The following is a 17,385-nucleotide window of genomic DNA, read 5'->3' as shown; positions in this document are numbered from 1 at the left end:
CATACTGCTGCAGACTGGGCAGCCGGGCCAAGAAAAACCAAAACACAGGACTGGGAGAAGGAAGGGAAGCCAACTTCCTCCTGCAGTGTCCCTCCAGCGCCCTCTACTGACAAAGCTTAATATTCTATTCAGTGTATAGGGAAAACGCTTACAGCTCTGATCTCCTGGAGCAGGTAAGAGGGAGATTTGGAGGCAAGAGGCAAAACAACAACAACACAAACAAGAATTCCCAAGGTTCCCATCCCATAGGGGTAGGAAGTAGAAGCTGGCTGCCACAAGATACACCCACAGCCCCAAAGTTCCAGACAAGGGCCTCTATTAGTTATCCAAAGCTGCATAACGTCTCTCTAAACCTCAATGTCTTAAGACAAAAATGATGATGTATTATCCCTTATGCTTTCTGGGGTCAGGAACTTAGGGATGCCTGGCTGTATGGGTTCTGGTTCAGGGTCTCTCATGTGGGTGCAATCAATATATCAGCTTGGGCCGGTCATCTGAAAGCTTGACTGGGACTGGGTGTACCTTTCCCAGTGTTGAGTATCACTGGTCTCATTTCTCCTCCATGTAGACTCTTCCAGGTGGCTTCTTTAGTGCCCTCCCATTGTGGTGCTTGGCTTCCCATAGAATGGGATGTAAGAGACCAAGGTACAAACAACACCGCCCTTTATAATATAGCCTGGAAGTCACACACCACCATTTTTGCTGTGCTATTGTAGTCACGAAGTCTAGCCTTGGTTCAATGTGGGAGGAGACCACACAAAAGCACATGTACAAAGTATTATTGGGGATGATCTTAGAGGCTGGCAACCACAGAGACCACAAATCTGAGGCTTGTTCCCTGAGGCCACACTCTGGTTTGGAGTTTTCGGATGTCTTTATGCCTTAGGTAGCACATTTAAGTATGTCTCATAGGCAAGCTCATTTGAACTACGGAGCCATAGAATGTAAGAGTGGGATAGGACCTTAGCCCTCAACTAGGTGAAACATCTTAAATGCCCATCCCAAGTTATACAGCCAGGAATTGCTGACCTGGAATTAGATCTCCGTACCCTAACATCCCGTTCTCTTTTCTCAGATTCAAGCCCACTGACTAGGTACACTGGACTCACTGTGGAGTGTGTTGGGTACACTGATCCCTGGGCCTTCTCTGATCAGCAGCACCAGAATCCCTGATGACAAGCAGCGAAGTGAGGGAGTGCTGGCCACTGAGCAGGGACCTATCATGTTTTCCAAGCTCCCTATTGTATTTTTCAAGCTCTGAAGGTAGTGTGGATGAGAAGCATTAAATTGGGAATCCCTGTCCTCTACTGCATTGACTGAAGAAGTTCAGACTTCAGAGCAGAGACTACATGACATCACGTGGAGGCCCAGCAGGTCCTGAATCCACGCCTATACTTCTGGGACAGGGTGTCCTGCTGGCTCCTGGTGATGGTTTGGAATGTACTCTTCTATCACTAGGAGCATCAGAGCAGTTCCTATTCTCTTCACTGAATTCTTTTTTTAAAAAATATTTATTTTTTAGTTGGACACAATACCTTTATTTATTTATTTTTATGTGGTGCTGAGGATCAAACCCAGGGCCTCGCATGCGCTAGGTGAGCATTCTACCACTGAGCCACACCCCAGCCCTTCACTGAATTCTTGATTCAAGGTGCTGTGTTGACTTTATCCTGGGCCACCTTGATCTTCCTGGGGTCTGATGAAGCAGGGCTGACCTGATTGGTGGCCCCAGGTGGCTAGCAGCCTCACCAGTCACAGCCCTTTGCAGGACTGCAGGAACCCTGGCCATTCCTGGGCCAGAGGAGCAAGTTGGAGCTTTCAGTAAAGGGGCCTAGGCCTAACTCGGAATGTCTTGAGTTGGGGCTCTGTAGCACCTGAGGCAACTACTTTGCATATCTTGCTCAAATGAGTCCAGATTATCTGTTCCTATGAGACAAAGTCAAATACTCTCAGGATATCTCTTTCTAAGGAGAAGGATGATCATTTCAATACCAATCTATATGTTTCCTATCTTCTTAGTCCCGATTTCACTTAGTAATTTCCTCGTCCAGTAGCAATTAATCTACATTTTTGGCTGGTGATCCAGTCCCTCTGATTCAGAACTTCCCTCCATTCCTGTCTTCTTTAACCTCCGAAATTGTTACTGGGTTTAGTTCTACACAGTATTTGTGTTAATAACATCCAAATTAATCATAATCATGTTGAAATAACTATAGCAACTCCACCTACCCGTGTATCAGGCACTAGTCCTATGACTTTGCTACATTGAGTCTTCTGGTCTGAAAACCACTGCCAAGTAGCTATTTTAATCACCATTTGTGTGTGTGTGTTTGTGTGGTGTGTGTGTGTGTGTGTGTGTGTGTGTGTGTGTGGTATGTGTTAGGTCCTGAACCCAGCACCTCAGGCAGGCTAGACAAAGTGCTCTACCAGCTGAGGTACAGCCCCGTCCTTGATCCTCCATTTTAAATGAAGGAAACCAATGCTGAACAGCATTAGGAAATGTGTCCAAGGTCCCAGGTGGACCGCAATTTCTACCCAAGCCCGACTAACTCCAGCAGCTTCTGACCACTGTACTCTGGAGCCTCCCATGACTACTTTTACAGGATCTATGATACATGATGGGCCAGAGCAAAGATTTCTAGGTCAGAGACCAAAGCTTCAGATTCCAGTTCTGCCAGTTTCTGGTTGAGTAACTTGGGGCAAATTATTTGCTCTTTGTCATACTCTTCATTTATAAAATGAGGAAAACAATTCCTCTCTCTTGGGGGTTCTTGTGAGAATAAGGAAAAGCAGGGTGCTTAGCGCATCGCTGGTGTTCACAACAGCCATTCTAGCCGAGGCCTTTTCATGGGCTTCATTGTACTTTTAGCCCGTGCAGAAGGCCCAACTCATCTCTCCTGCAGTATTCCCTCTGCACACCAATTTCGAGTCCTGGGACTCATTAGGCCCTGATTTGTATACAATAACAGGAGAATCTCAGCAAAATAACAGGAAAGCAAACCTAATTTGAGAAACAGCATCCGAGAAAATGACTCAGAGGACATGACAAGTGTGGCATCCTTCCTGGATCTCTATTTTCTCTACCTTCGGATTTTTTTTTTTAAGGGGTCATTTCTTTCCTGATGAAAATGTCAGCTGCTTCCCCTGCGACAGGCAAGGAACTCATATTTCTGCCAAATGAAAGGTAGTCTCCCCTGTCTCGGTGACCAGTGCTTCTCCTTCTCCTCTTATGCTTTATCTGGTCCTGTTCCATACTTCCAGCTGTAAGTCTCAGGTATCTGACTCCACGTGTAGGCTTCCTGGCAGGGAGATCTTGGGACAATCTAAGGCAGTGCCAGGCGGTGACCCCTGTCTGTGTACTGTCCTTTCATCTCTGTACCCTGTCCCTGAAGCCATGTCTATCACTTCTAATAGAAAACTGTGCTTAAAGTCCTCTTTCCTAACTTTCCTAAATAGGAAAGAAGTCATGTCTTCCAGAAACATCTTTCTGGATAGAGAACTGGACCCAAAAGAACATAATTGGGTTAGAGGATGCACAGTAAGGTTTTCATTTAGTTAAGGGCGGGGGGGACTTATAACCAACTGCTCCACCATTGTTTAATACAAGGAGTTTCCAACCTCAGTCTTGCAATTGGCAAAGTATGCAGAACCTGAGCAGCTTCATGGTCCCAGTTCTTTCCCCATATTCTAGACAAAGCCATGCTAGACAAAGCCTGATCAGAGGCAATGGAAGAAAGAAAGAGAGAGAGAGAGAGAGAGAGAGTTTTTGTTTTGTTTCTGTCTGATCTATTCCTGAGATCCAGCCACTCTGGGTGAAATACCAAGCAGGATTAGGAAAGCTGACCCCTAAAGGTTGCACTTGACTCTCCACATCCCCATTCTAACCTGCACTCCACCTGAGGAGGCAAGGCCCAGCACACCCCTCCATCTGCTCTAGACATTTCCTTGTGGTAGAATGTGGGCCACTTTGGGGCCAGGAGCTATGGGCACAGGCCAGTAGGCTGGAGCACTGGTTTCACAAAGCATGGTCCCCCTGGTAACTCTGAAACTTGCAGGTCTCTCTCAGTTTACAAGACAGAATTTCTGGGGGTAGTTAGAAATAACTCTCTCTCTCTCTCTCTCTCTCTCTCTCTCTCTCTCTCTCTCTTTTTAGTTGTAGATAGACATAGACATGATACCTTTATTTTATTTATTTATTTTTATGTGGTGCTGAAGATCAAACCCAGTGCCTCACACGTGCTAGGCAAGTACTCTACCACTGAGCCACAATCCCAGCCCCAAAGTAATTCTTATATAAAATAAAATGCAAGAAACACCAAGAATGAACATAAGAAGCAGCAATCTAACAAATTTGTCAAGTATTCATTATGCACAAAATAACGGCTCCCTGAAGATGTCCATGTCCTGATCACCCGAATCTGTGACTATACAGAAGAAAAAGGAATAAAGGTTGCCAATCAACTGGACTTAAAATGAGATTAGACTGGATCATTTAGGTGTAGACACAAGAGTCTTTAAAAGTAGCAAGAGGCAGAAGACAAATCAGAGAAGTTCAAACAGTGATGCAATGGGAGAGGGAATCAATCTGCCATTACATGCTTGGAGGATGGAGGAAAAGCTGCCAGCCAAGGGATGTGAATGGCCTTTAGAAATTGCCAGAAGCAAGGCTATACCCCTGTCAATGTCTTGATCTTATTTCACTGAGACCTGCACCAGACCCATGACCTACCAAACTGAGATCATAAAGTCTGAGTTGTTTTAAGTCTAAGTTTGTGGCAATGTTTTATAGCAGCAGTAAAAAACCAGTACAAAGAAGTTAATAGTAAACAATTACATTCAAATACATTGATAGATGTGATATAATGTGATATAAAAAAATGAGCATGTACAGAATTATTTCTGAAATGAATGAGGTTTAAGAGACTTCAAAGAGCACAGGCCCAGGCTGATTCCAAATCTTGGCTAGTGTGAGGATCTTGAACGTCCCCCGAGGCCCACTGTGTTGAAGGCTTGTTCTCCAGCCCATGGCACTATTGGGAGGTAGTGGAACCATTAGGAGGTGGGGTCTAGCGGAAGGAAGTCAGAGCATTGGGTACATGCTCTTGAAGGGAATATTGGGACGTCAGTCTATTCTCCCTTCTCTCCTGCCCTCTCTTTTCACTTCTTGGCAGATTTGGGAAAATATTCATCAATGGTCCTAAGTCACAGTTAGGAGAAGTAAGTTCATACATTTCAGTACCTGTAACTTTCTCCACCTCCACAATCAGACACTCTCTCCATGATATCCTGTGCTACCACAGGCCCAAGACAACAGGGCCAAGCAACTATGGACTAAAACCTTTGAAACTGTGAGCCAAAATAAACCTTTCTTTCTAATAAGTTCATAATCACAGGTATTTTGTTATGATGACATAAAGCTAATCCGAGAATGCTGCAATAAATATGTAAATGCAGTTATTCTTCAATATACTGATTTCCTCTCCTTTGGATACATACATACCCATTAGTGGGATTGCTAGATTGTTATAGTTCTATTTTTAACTTTTTGAGAAGCCTCCACACTGTTTCCACAATGGCTGTACTAATTTACATTCTCACAAACAGAAGTGGAATCAACCTAAGTGAATATCAACTGATGAATGAATAAAGAAAATGTATATATTAAATACATATATGAATATTATTTGGACATAAAAAGGGATGAAATCCTATTATCTATGACAACATGGGTGGAACTGGAGGACATTATATAATTACATTGTTATATTTTTGCAGCATTGCTATATGCAAATAATATGCAAATATGAACACCACCCTTTATGAGGATAAATTTTTCTTTGATTTCTCTGGCTTCTAAAGCAAATCCCACTTGGAAAATAAAAATAGAAAATTAATCTGTGTTGGGTTAAATTTTGTTCATACATTTCAGTACCTGTAACAATGCTCCCAATGGCACCCCTAAGCTTAAAGTGCCTTGTTCATGCAGGAGAGTATTGTGAACTTGAATTGAGTTAGATAGTACTAGTGATATATAAATATTAGATAGTACTAGTGACATATAAAGAAACCAGGCACAGAAAGACAAATACTGTATGATTCTACTTATTTGTGAAATATAAAATCGTTAACTTATAGAAGTTGATAGCAGAACAGTTGCCAGAAGATGAGAAGAGTAAAGGGTGAGTAGGCAGATTTGGGAAAATATTCATCAATGGTTCTAAGTCACATTTAGGAGAAGTAAGTTCTGATCAGTTATTGCATACTAGTGTGCCTATACATAGCAGTAATGTACTGTATATGTCAAAAAAGCAAGAAAAAAGATTTTGAATGTTTTTAACCACAAAGAAATGATAAATGTTTGAGGAGATAAAATACACTTACTTATACAATGTATGCACATATTGGAATGTCACATGGTACCCATAAGTGTGTCCATTATTTATATGTCAATTAAAGTAATTTTAAATAAAAGAAAAGAGTAAATATATCTTTTTATTTCCCCAGATAAGTGTGACTTGGGGATTTGTTATATAAATAAAGAGATGAATTAACAATGTGTAAAAAGAAGAGATACTTATAAATGCTGAAGGCAGAAAAAAAAGGTGATTCTGAGAATAAAAATTTGCTAGAAATTGGATCTGAGTATAAATCTGAGATCTGAAATAAAATCAAAATTGAAAAAAAAAAACAAAAAAAAATTCCCACCTGTTAGAATGAGATCATATTTCTAGGTCCTGATTTCTATCAAGCCTCCTTATGACAGCTGCACTGGTTATTTCCATGTTAGCTTCTGAAGGTCCACTTCCCACCCATCTCCCTGAGGCTCTGTGCCTGGTATAGGTTTATGGATGGCACCACCAACTCCCCTACCTTTTTGGAGGCAGCTGGGTTCCACCAGAGGGCAGCACCTGCAGGAGACTGGAAGGCACTCCTGCTAGGAGCTGACCTTGTTCTGGTTCCACCCTGAAAGGGTATCCTTAAATTTTATGCACTAGGCACCTTCCTTGCCTCACTCCACAGTAACACCAAGGAAGAAATAAGGTCTATCTAGGATGCAGGAAAATCTTCCAGAGAAGGTGGCAATTTGATGACTACTCTGAGCCCAAAGAGTATCTAAAATTCTCACGTTTTTCACATAACCTATTCCCACCCCACCCCACAATAGACTAGTTTGGATGAATTACATCAACGTTCACATAGTTAGGAAAGCAAAAATGAAGTCATGAAAATATAACCTGACAGTACTGCTGAAAACAATTTAACTTCAAATGACCCTGGATTAAGCAATTTACATTATTATTATGTATATGCAACATTGTTATATGCAAATTATATGCAAATATGAACACCACCCTCCATAGGGATAGCCTTTTATTTGATTTCTCTGGCTTCTAAAGCAAATCCAATTTGGAAAATAAAAATAGAAAATTACTCTGTGTTGGGCTAAAATTTGTTTATGCATTTAAATGCCTATAACAATACTTCCAATGGCACCCCTAAGATAAAAGTGCCTTGTTCATGAAGAAGAATATTATGAATTAAAATTGCACTAAATGGTACTGGTGAATGACAAAGATATTTCCATCTGTGTCTATAGGGACTTCAGCAGGTGAGTAACCCAACCAGCCCATAGGCAAGGGTGGTCATGATAGATTAAATTTATATATGCTTAGACATGAGTTTCCTGCTAATTTTGGTAATTTCTCATTCCTTACCCTCCTTGGGATCTTGAATGTCCATCTCAACCTCAAATATTTTTATGAAAAATATAATAACAAAAGCATAGGAAGAAGACTGTGGCAGAAGAAGGTGGTAATATTAATGTTCCAAATAAGGCTACAAGAAATTCAGAAGTGGAACTTCCTCTACCTCCACAAGCATTTGTTTCCTGCCCATAAACAGGAATGCCATACAGAGTTGCTTCCAATTATTTTTAGAAAAAAAAATGTAAAAAGATTTTTTAAAAATAAACCCCATGGATCTGCAGGCTAATGTTTCCACTCTCCAGTGAGCAGCACAGCCAGCTTTGCTTGTTTGTTTTGATTTGTTTTTGTAATGGTACTGGAGATTAAACTCAGGGGTGCTTTTCCACTGAGGTACATCCCCAGCCCTTGCAATTTCTTTCTTTTTCTTTCTCTTTTCTTTTCTTTTCTTTCTTTCTTTCTTTCTTTCTTTCTTTCTTTCTTTCTTTTTCTTTTTTTTTTTTTTTTTTGAGACAGACCCTCCCTAAATTGCTGAGGCTGGCCTCTAACCTGAAAACCTCCTCTTTTAGCCTCCTAATTGCCCATGGTGCCCAGCTAGCTCCTGAGCATCATGTTCCTTCTGATGGCTAACTTCACAGGCCTACCTGAGCCGGGAAGAACCAGAAGAAGAGGTTGCTGTTGTAGGTCTTATTCACAGTGAGGTAGCCAGAGTAACTGTGTATGTTCAGTCCTAGAAAAGCAGTGACTGAACTCAGTTTTCTTCCTAGTGGGGAAAAAGAAAATTTACCCGAAGATTAGAGAAAAATATACAAGGTGAGCTATCTCAGTCTTGGCGAGTCTTCACCCAGGTACCAGATTGGGGATGAAGTGAGCAGAGAAGTCACAAAGGATTTAGCAGACAGGTACTTAACTCAGCCAATGCCAGCTTCCTCCACTCATCCCACATATTCCACATCCACAGTTTAGCCAGGAGCAAGTGAAATTTTTAAACCCTTTTTTTTTTTTTTTTGGTGGGGGGGATATATTGAGTTGTATAAGAAGGAGGGAAAAGAAAACCAGCTATTATCACATCGCGAGTAAATTAAGGTGTTCGCACTGGGCCACATGAAGAGGAGCAGGATAAAGCTACCTGACCCCAAAGAGTCATATACAAGAAAAACAATGTGGTCACAAAGGTCTGGGTCCTGGGAGCCCTATGTTCTCCACACTCTGGTTCTCATGAAGGCAAAGATCTGCCATGTCCATTCAGGGGAGCAGATAGAGGCCTACAGGACCAGGGGTAGTTGGAGCTGGAGGGAAGAAGCAGGCAGGGAGCCTGGTGGTGACCTATGGCTACTCAGAGAGAGCCAAATAGGACAATGGGGCAGTTGTAGAAGGCAGAGTTCTGGGCTTTAGGACCAAGCAAACAGACAAGGACAGGAACAGGGAAAGAGGGAAGGAAGCTCAGACAGCTGAGGACACCCAGGAGTAAATACTTGGAGGAGTTAACACTTCTAAGGCAGTGGTACTAAGGGCCTTACATTATGTGGGAGTTTTACAGCTGAGAAAGATGAAGCACCGAGAGGTTCAATAACTTGCCTGAAGTCACACAGTCAGTGTAGCTGGGATTTAGACTTAACTGCAGGGTTTGTTCCTTCCCACCCCCTACTACAGGGCCGCTCAATTAGTTAGTGAGTAGGTGTGAGCAGCAGGGAGCAGAGGGGAAGCAGTGATTAGGAAGGGCGTGGAGAAGGAACAGAAAGTGGGTATCAGGGTGTGGAAGGAGGAAGCAGAAAGGGATGTCTGAGTGGAAGATGAGAGTCCTTCAGTGGCGATGTGCAATAAAGATTAACTACTCCAGAAAGGCTACTTAAGTCTGAGACAAGACAAAGAATATGTCCAATAAAAGTCAATGCCTCAAGAAAGGCTATTTATATCTGACACATACAAAGTTGGAGGCTGGTTAGTTTACATGCCACCAACTAAAGGTGGCTTTGGTGGTGGACTAGAGCCCACAGGCTGTGGAATGCTGAGTGCTGATCCCCACATTCAGCCACATCACTGCCCTGGTGAGAATATTTACACCCAATGGAATGGGTGCTACAAATCAGAGCCCTGAGCCCCAGAGCAGTTGTTGACCTTTCACCAGCACAAGTGGCTCTGAGACCGCAAGCTCCTCTTTTACAATAAGCATGCCTCCCAAAGAGGAAACTCGTCTTGCACACACAGTTCTTTTTCCCTAGTACTTTGCTGTTTCTAGCACTACTAATGGGCCAGTTTTGTGACCCCTGGAGCAACCATTTAACCTTCCTGTGCTTCAGCTCCTCCTTTATGAAAGATGGGCTCCAGATGGTACAGGAATACAAGACTCCCCATGTGCAAAACCTGTGGGGAGGAGCCGGCATGCAGCGGGCACAGCCATCATCTGCGAAATACATCTTCTGATGAACAGGAGAACCTGGGAGCAGAGGTCATGGTGGGGATAAGGGAAGTCTCCAGGGGCAGTTGCCTGAGGGTCCTGCTGGGCTGGCACAGAAGAGGAGGATGGGTTTCCAAGTTGGCCACCCCTGGGTTTGTGTCCTCACTAGGCCCCTCAGCAAGCTACTTCATCTTGGAAACTCTTTTCTTTGATGCAAAATGTGGATAAGCATTCCATGGCCATGCTTTCTGTGAGCATTTGATGGAAAATTTGCATTTACAGGGGCTGGGTTTGTGGCTCAGCAGTAGAGCGCTTGCCTCGCACGTGTGAGACCTGGGTTGGATCCTCAGCACCACATAAGAATAAACAAGTGAAATAAAGGTATTGTGTTCAATTACAACTAAAAAATAAATATTAAAGAAAAGAAAAATGTACTTACAAACGTTCCCAGCAGGGAGCTGGACACAAAGAAAGTTCTGTTCAATGGGAGGCTGGGTGTCCCTAGCCCATGGACCATCCCAAAATGGCATCTAGAAGTCTGGAAGACCTGCCTTTTCCTAGATCAGCCCAGTTCTCCCAAACTCTATGTTTCACACCATTCTCTTCTCGGTGAGACCTACCCCTCCAGGAAAAAAGAAAAGAAAAAGTGGTGTTGGGGGTAGAGAAGGGCTGTAGGAGAAAGAGATTTCTGGGAACCAGGTATTTGCTGGCCCTCCCTCGACCCCTCTAATCTTCCCCCCAGCTGTCATTACCTCCTCTCCACTGCTTCTACTCTCAATTAATCCAAAGAAAGCTCACCCTCCAGGGCTGGACAGCCTTGAAAATGCTTTTGAAATATTTTTAGCAAAACTATTAATCTCAAAGTCAAACAGAGACACCTCTCCCCCAACCCAAAAAGAGAGAGAGAGAGGAAGAGAACAAAGACATAAAAATTGAACATTTGGAAATGGGTGAGATGTGGACCAGAGAGAGGCAAATAGTCAGGAGGGGATTTGAGGAAGAAGACAGAGAAAAATGAGAAGGGTCAAAGTATAATGAGAAAAATAGAAAATATATAATGGAAAAGAGCTGGAGGGAATGGAATATGGGCGAGAGATGATTGAATCAATCTGTCTTGAGGCCAGCACAGCACAGGGTCCACTGGCCTGCTCAGGGAAGGTTCAGAGACTCACCCCTCCCTCCCCTCCTGGGAACACCAAAGTTGCTCTCTTGCTACTTTGTCCTTAGGTCCATTCCATGGTTTCCCTCCTCCATTCCAAACTGCCAGAAAGCAGGAAATTCTTCCTATTTCTCTTCATATCCCCTGGGATTTAGCATCCTGATTCACAATCTAAGACACTGAATAAATAATTCTTAATGAATGCACATTAATGAGTAGGTGGATGAATGAGAAAATAAATGCATGAACTATACCAGGCCGCGTGACACCACACTAGGATTAGTTTACTTCCACCCCTGTCATCCCAGTAGCTCAGGAGGCTTAGGCAGGAGAATCGTGAGTTCAAAGCCAGCCTCAGCAACTCAGCAGGCCCTAAGCAACTCAGTGAGACTCTTGTCGCTAAATAAAATTTTTTAAAAGGCTGGGGATGTAGTTCAGTGGTTAAGTGCCCTTGAGTTCAATTCCTGATTAAAAAAAAAAAAAATCTAATGAAAGACAACTTCATTAGTATTTGAAGACACTTAGAAGCCTTCCCTGTTGTCTATAAAGATGTGTTTGGCCCCTTTCACATCTTAAATTCCTGTTCACCAAATCATAGTAAAACAATTAAAATTTCTTTCAATCAATGGGAATTTTTGTATTTTCAAAGGTCCTGTTCATCCTTCCAGAGTCTATTAATGGAATGTGGAAAACAACCCACCAAGATGGAGGAGTTTTTATCTTTCTGGCACCGTGACTAACCATACAAATGTTTAAAAAACAGTTTTTCAAAAAGGAAGAGGTTTTCTTTGAAGTGATTTCACTTCCTCGTTGGTATTTACTGCTGTCACTGTGTTTGTGATATTAACACTTAAGGAAGATCGGAGTGTGGCCAAGGCAGGCTGGATCCAGCTAATCAGGAAGCGTGTCCTGTTCACCAACACTCATCACCACCTAAACAAGATGCGACCAGCCCATAAGGAGTAAGAGGACCCAAGAGCAAAATACCCTTTAGAGTTTGGGAGACGCCCTGTTTGTAAACATGCTAAAATCTGTCTTCTGCATTCATCTTGTTTCAGAGAACAAGGATTTATTCTAGCTGCAGAGAAAGTAAACATGCAATTACAATTACATAAAACTAAGCCAGCTAATTGGGGATTAAAAAAATAAAAATTTCCCTTGTCTTTTTGTGAACTACTGTTTATCTCAAAAACGCTCAGTTGTGATACCAAGACTCATGTTCCTAGGGTTCTGACAAACTCGATAAACAAAAGGGATTTAGGGGAGTGATCTGACCATCTGTCCAGAGCTTCCTGAACTTTCAGCAAAGCGGATGAATAAAATTATCCTTAATTATGTTGTCAGGGCTGCATCTGAATACCCAGATGTACCAGCTTTTGGATCAGCCACTTAAAATTCCATGCAAAGATTTTGACTGCATAACAGAACTTTAGAAAGTGACATTCCATACAGATTCAGTGTCTTAAACGTTGTCACTCATAGGGTGAAGATCTACCAGGGTTGGTGCAGAAGGACAGAAGATCAAACTATACTCCCTGGATTCTTTCTCCTCTGCTGCTCGTACCCAGAACTGTAGAGGGCTCATAGGCAAGAAAAACAGAACAGGAGAGATGTGGACAACTCGATATTGTTTTCACTTGGTTCTACCAGATTTATGACACAGACAGACACACCAAGGTCACTTTCATTGAATGCCTTTGTTTAAGCTATCTTCCTCTTTCAGGGGGCACAGACCTTTCACTATTTTCTCAAAATTTCATACATACCCTCAAGTCTGGAGCTGATCATGCAGCACAGGGTTTCACAGCATGGGGTTCTGGGGTTGGCAGGCACAGGTTCTAATTCCGGTTCTGCCACTAATGAGCTTTATAGCTCTGGATAGGATACTTCATTTCTCTGAGACTCATTTTTCTCATCTACAAAATGGTAACAATAATTATGCATACTTTTTTTTTTTGGACCCAAGATTAAACTCAGAGGCACTCAACCACTGAGCCACATCCCCAGCCCTATTTTGTACTACATTTAGAGACAGGGATTCACTGAGTTGCTTAGCTCCTCACTTTTGCTGAGGCTGGCTTTGAACTCGTGATCCTCCTGCCTCAGCCTCCCAGGCTGCTGGGATTATAGGCATGCGCGACCACACTCAGCTCACATTCTTCATTAAGGTTGCTGCAAGGACTAAATAAGCTAATGGATATAGAAAACCATGCCTGACATGTGGCTGGGACTCAAATTTAAATTCATGGCCAGGCACGGTAGCACTCACTTGTAATCCCAGCCTCTTGGGAGGATGAGGCAGGAGGATGGCGAGTTCAAAGCCAGCCTCAGCAAAAGTGAGGAGCTAAGCAACTCAGTGAGACCCTGTCTCTAAATATAATACAAAATAGGGCTGGGGATTTGGCTCAGTGGCTGAATGCCCCTGAGTTCAATCCCCAGGACAAAAAAAAATGTTTTTCAATTTGCAAATATGTACTAAGTGCTTATGATATACAGGTACTATGCTAGGTACTGGGGCTATAATGACTAAATGTTAATTATTTATTATTTTTACTAATATAACTACCATTATCATTTTCTTCCTAGATTATGTCCACCAACAGCTTCCTTCTTCAATTTTCCAGCACACCTAATTCAGATGTGATGCTTCAGTGTGCAGTGCCTTAATTATGTCATGTGTGCACATCTGATCACTTCAGAAAACCCCAAGCTTTTAAACAAAGGAAAATAACTACAGCAGGCAAAACACAGCAGAAGTCAGAAGATTTGGGCACTACATCATCTCTTCTAGCCCATCTCTATTACCTGTACCCCCTTGGGTAAATCATGTCAGGTATTTGAGTCTCAATTTCCCCATATGTGATTGGAAGAAATCCTACTAAATTGATTATCATGGTTATTCAAATCCTTTTATATATATATTTAGTGTAGATGGACACAATAGCTTTATTTTATTTATATTTTTTATGTGGTGCTGAGAATCAAACCCAGTGCCTCACACGTGCTGGGCAAGTTCTTTACTGCTGAGCTACAACTCTAGCCCCCGATTCCTCTTAACTTAAGCGGTTTGCTTTGATTTATCATTAGTGAATGTAGCCTAAGTCATCAGTGTCCAGTAATGAAAGGAGCTGAAGTATAGGTATGTGATCCAATTTTGGGCTTGGGTGAATGATTTGATGCCTCCTCACACACTTCCTAAGGAATCAGCCTCAGGCAACAGTCTTGTAGCTTTTCCACATCAAGTGAAAATGAGTCCTTTTTAGAAATATACTGAATACATTGTCAAAGTTTTTCCACCTTTCCTTAGGAAAGAGATGGTGAAACCTGGAGCCAATGTGCCTTTCAGGAAAGGACACATAAGCAGAACTTCAACCCTTAAAATATGAGAATATCTGGATTTAAAAACAAAAAAAAATGATGACATCCTATTGGCTGAAACCATTTCAAGTGAAAAGAAAATTGTTTCCTTTTAAACTTCCTTATAGAATACTCAGATTTGTTTTCAATCTTTAACAGTTTTCCTAAACTTTCCAGCACCATCCATTCCCATTCCATCTACTAGCACAGGCGGAGACTCAGCCTTAGGCCCTGAGACTAGGGATGAGCATACTCCACCAAGGTCTCCCCTACTTAACCAGTCTCCACCAAGGGATTCCTCGACACCCCCCACCCCCTGCCCAGCTCCTGCTTTCCTCATTTGTGCACATTATCCCTGCCCTCTTCAAGCAGCTTCCTTGACCCCATTGCTTCCACTGACCAACACCCCATCTCTCTGCTTCTCTTTACAAGAAACTCCTCAAAATAGCTGCTTGTAAGCCACTTCAGAGTTCAGGAATCTACTGAGATTAAATCACTCATCTACACGTTGATTTACCTGAGTACAAAGAAAACATAAGGGGAGATGTGGATCATCAACTTTAGTCTCTGATAACATCAAATGACATCTTTCTTTTTATTAACAATAATACTAGAAAAAGCTACGATCTATAAAATAAATCCATTCGAAAACATTAGTGTTTAGAGGGCAATTTATAAGATCAAAGAGTTTTCAGGTGCTTTTTCTCATTGAATTCTCATAACATCCCTGCAAGTTGGGAGAGTTATTAAATCTCCATCTTATTAATGAGGAAACCGAGGTCTAGGCTGGGTGGGTCACTTGCCAGGTGACACCTTCATTCCCTCCACAATCAAGTGGAGGGAATGAAGGTGATACCTCGGTTACCCAGTGTCTATGTGAACTCTGGTAAGTCATGGGAGCTCCTTCTTCTTTAATTTCATGTGTACAAAGTAGGAACACCTCCCTGGGTTGCTGAGTTCATGCAGAATGCTTGATGGACAGGTAGTAAGTTGTTTTTTTTAATATTTATTTTTTAGGTGTAGATGGACACAACACAATGCCTTTATGTTTTTTTGGTTTTTTTTAATGTGGTGCTGAGGATCAAACCCGGGTACCTCCCTTGCTAGGCGAGCGCTCCACCACTGAGCCACAATCCCAGCCCCCCAGGTAGTAAGTTTTAATGTTAACAGCAGCCTTGTCAAGGGCCCATTGCAGGTCAGGCAAATGCAAATGCTGCCACTCCACCACACAAATAATCCAGTTCTAACTCTCATTTTAGCTAAAAATTCAGACAATATACAGCATCAAGTCACTAATATTTGACATAAAACAAGTAAAGATATTGGAATGTGTTTTATGTTCTGTGGGATAATTGTTTAAAAAGAAAGAAAAAAAAAAAACCCCTCCCAAACTGTTCAAAGTATACCAGTGGTTTGCTGATTTAAACTCACCTTCCTTGATCTTTCCAGATTCAATATAAGGGGTAAGAAATAATGGCTGTCCTGTATCTCCCCTAGGAGGCTGGAAAACCTGGGCACGTTGGTACAAGGAGCGAAACAGCCCATCACAAGGGCTGAATGTAAGCAGGGCCAACAAAACAATCACCTTCCACATGGTGCAACCTGGTCCTTCTGGGGTCTAGGATGAATGAAAACAGTTACATTCCACAAATGAATCCAGAGAGTAAATATTTACCTAGCCTTTTAACATGCAAGACAATTCATTTATTCACGTAAAAAGAAAATGCCATTGTGTAGAAAGACGGTAGGCTGAGCAACTTGGACATCACCATGAATAAGACGGGCCCAGTCCCTGCCCATCCTGCCCTGGCCATTTAGAGGGGAATCCTTCAAGGGATTTACAGTGTAACTGGAGGACAATTTACATTTTTAAAAATGTGGTGTGGAAATAAGTTCAAGGGGAAATCAATCTGCTAAACCATGAAGACAAGGGTTTCATAACTGTCACCAAACAGGGATAGAGCATGGTATGCCACCAAAGAAGGGAAAAGGATTGCAGGCACAGGTGACATCTTATCAAAATTAACATGAACAAAAGGTGGGTGGAACTCAGAGAGGTGGGACAAAATATGGAATTTCACTAGTGAGTGGGACAGCTGAGCAGAGCCCAAACCTTGGCTGTTCAGATGAGCTTTGCAGGAAAACTAAAATAAGCAATGGATTTCTGGTTGTCTTCTCCATCTCAATGAATCCTTGAGTTTTGTATCCAAGAACACAAAAAGTAAGAGAGGGAGGGCCCTGCCATTACATACAAGTGTCTTCCCTTTTGTTACTTGATATACAAACTCAAGAAGTCAGGCTCCCAAAGCTGTATTAGTCACACAGCTTTCCAAAGATCAAATCTGATATTAGCTTAGAGTACTCACCTGGGCTAGCTATCATAGTATATATACTTAAACTCATACATAAACATATAAATTATATTTCTAATGGGCTTTCCCATGTATTTTTAGCTGATTGAATCTCCTAATAACTCCACCAGTAAATCCAGAATTATTTATTTATTTATTTATTTATTTATTTGGTACTAGAGATCGAACCCAGGGGTTCTTAGCAACTAAGCCACATTCCCAGAAGCACCCCCCCTCCTTTTTTCTTTTCTTGAGACAGGGTCTCACTAATTTGCTTAGGCCCTCGATGAGTTGCTAAAACTGGCCTTAAATTTGTGATCCTCCTGGCTCAGACTCTTGAACCACTGGGATTAAAGGCATGTACCACCATGCCCAGCAGAAATCCAGAATTATTATTGCCAATTTTAGATATGGAAA

General features: G+C 42.1%; 1 protein-coding gene across 2 annotated transcripts in view; it reads right to left on the bottom strand.

Annotated features, from left to right (window-relative positions):
• Window positions 1-16,229, bottom strand: part of Cpvl (carboxypeptidase vitellogenic like) — a 107,030-nt gene extending 90,801 nt beyond the window's left edge. The window contains exons 1-2 of one of the 2 annotated variants that reach the window (XM_078030699.1): window positions 16,049-16,229; window positions 8,348-8,466 (exon numbers count right to left, since the gene is read on the bottom strand). In XM_078030699.1, coding sequence (XP_077886825.1) covers window positions 8,348-8,466; window positions 16,049-16,211 — 282 coding nt within the window. In that variant the 5' untranslated portion in view covers window positions 16,212-16,229. The remainder of the gene's footprint in view (window positions 1-8,347; window positions 8,467-16,048) is intronic. The other variant, XM_078030700.1, reaches the window with a different exon arrangement.
• Between the last annotated feature and the right edge of the window lie 1,156 nt (window positions 16,230-17,385).

Source organism: Ictidomys tridecemlineatus, chromosome 2 (assembly GCF_052094955.1).
Source record: "Ictidomys tridecemlineatus isolate mIctTri1 chromosome 2, mIctTri1.hap1, whole genome shotgun sequence".
NCBI lineage: Eukaryota > Metazoa > Chordata > Mammalia > Rodentia > Sciuridae > Ictidomys > Ictidomys tridecemlineatus.
Note: the sequence above shows the minus strand (reverse complement) of the source record. Positions and strands in the feature narration are given on the sequence as shown.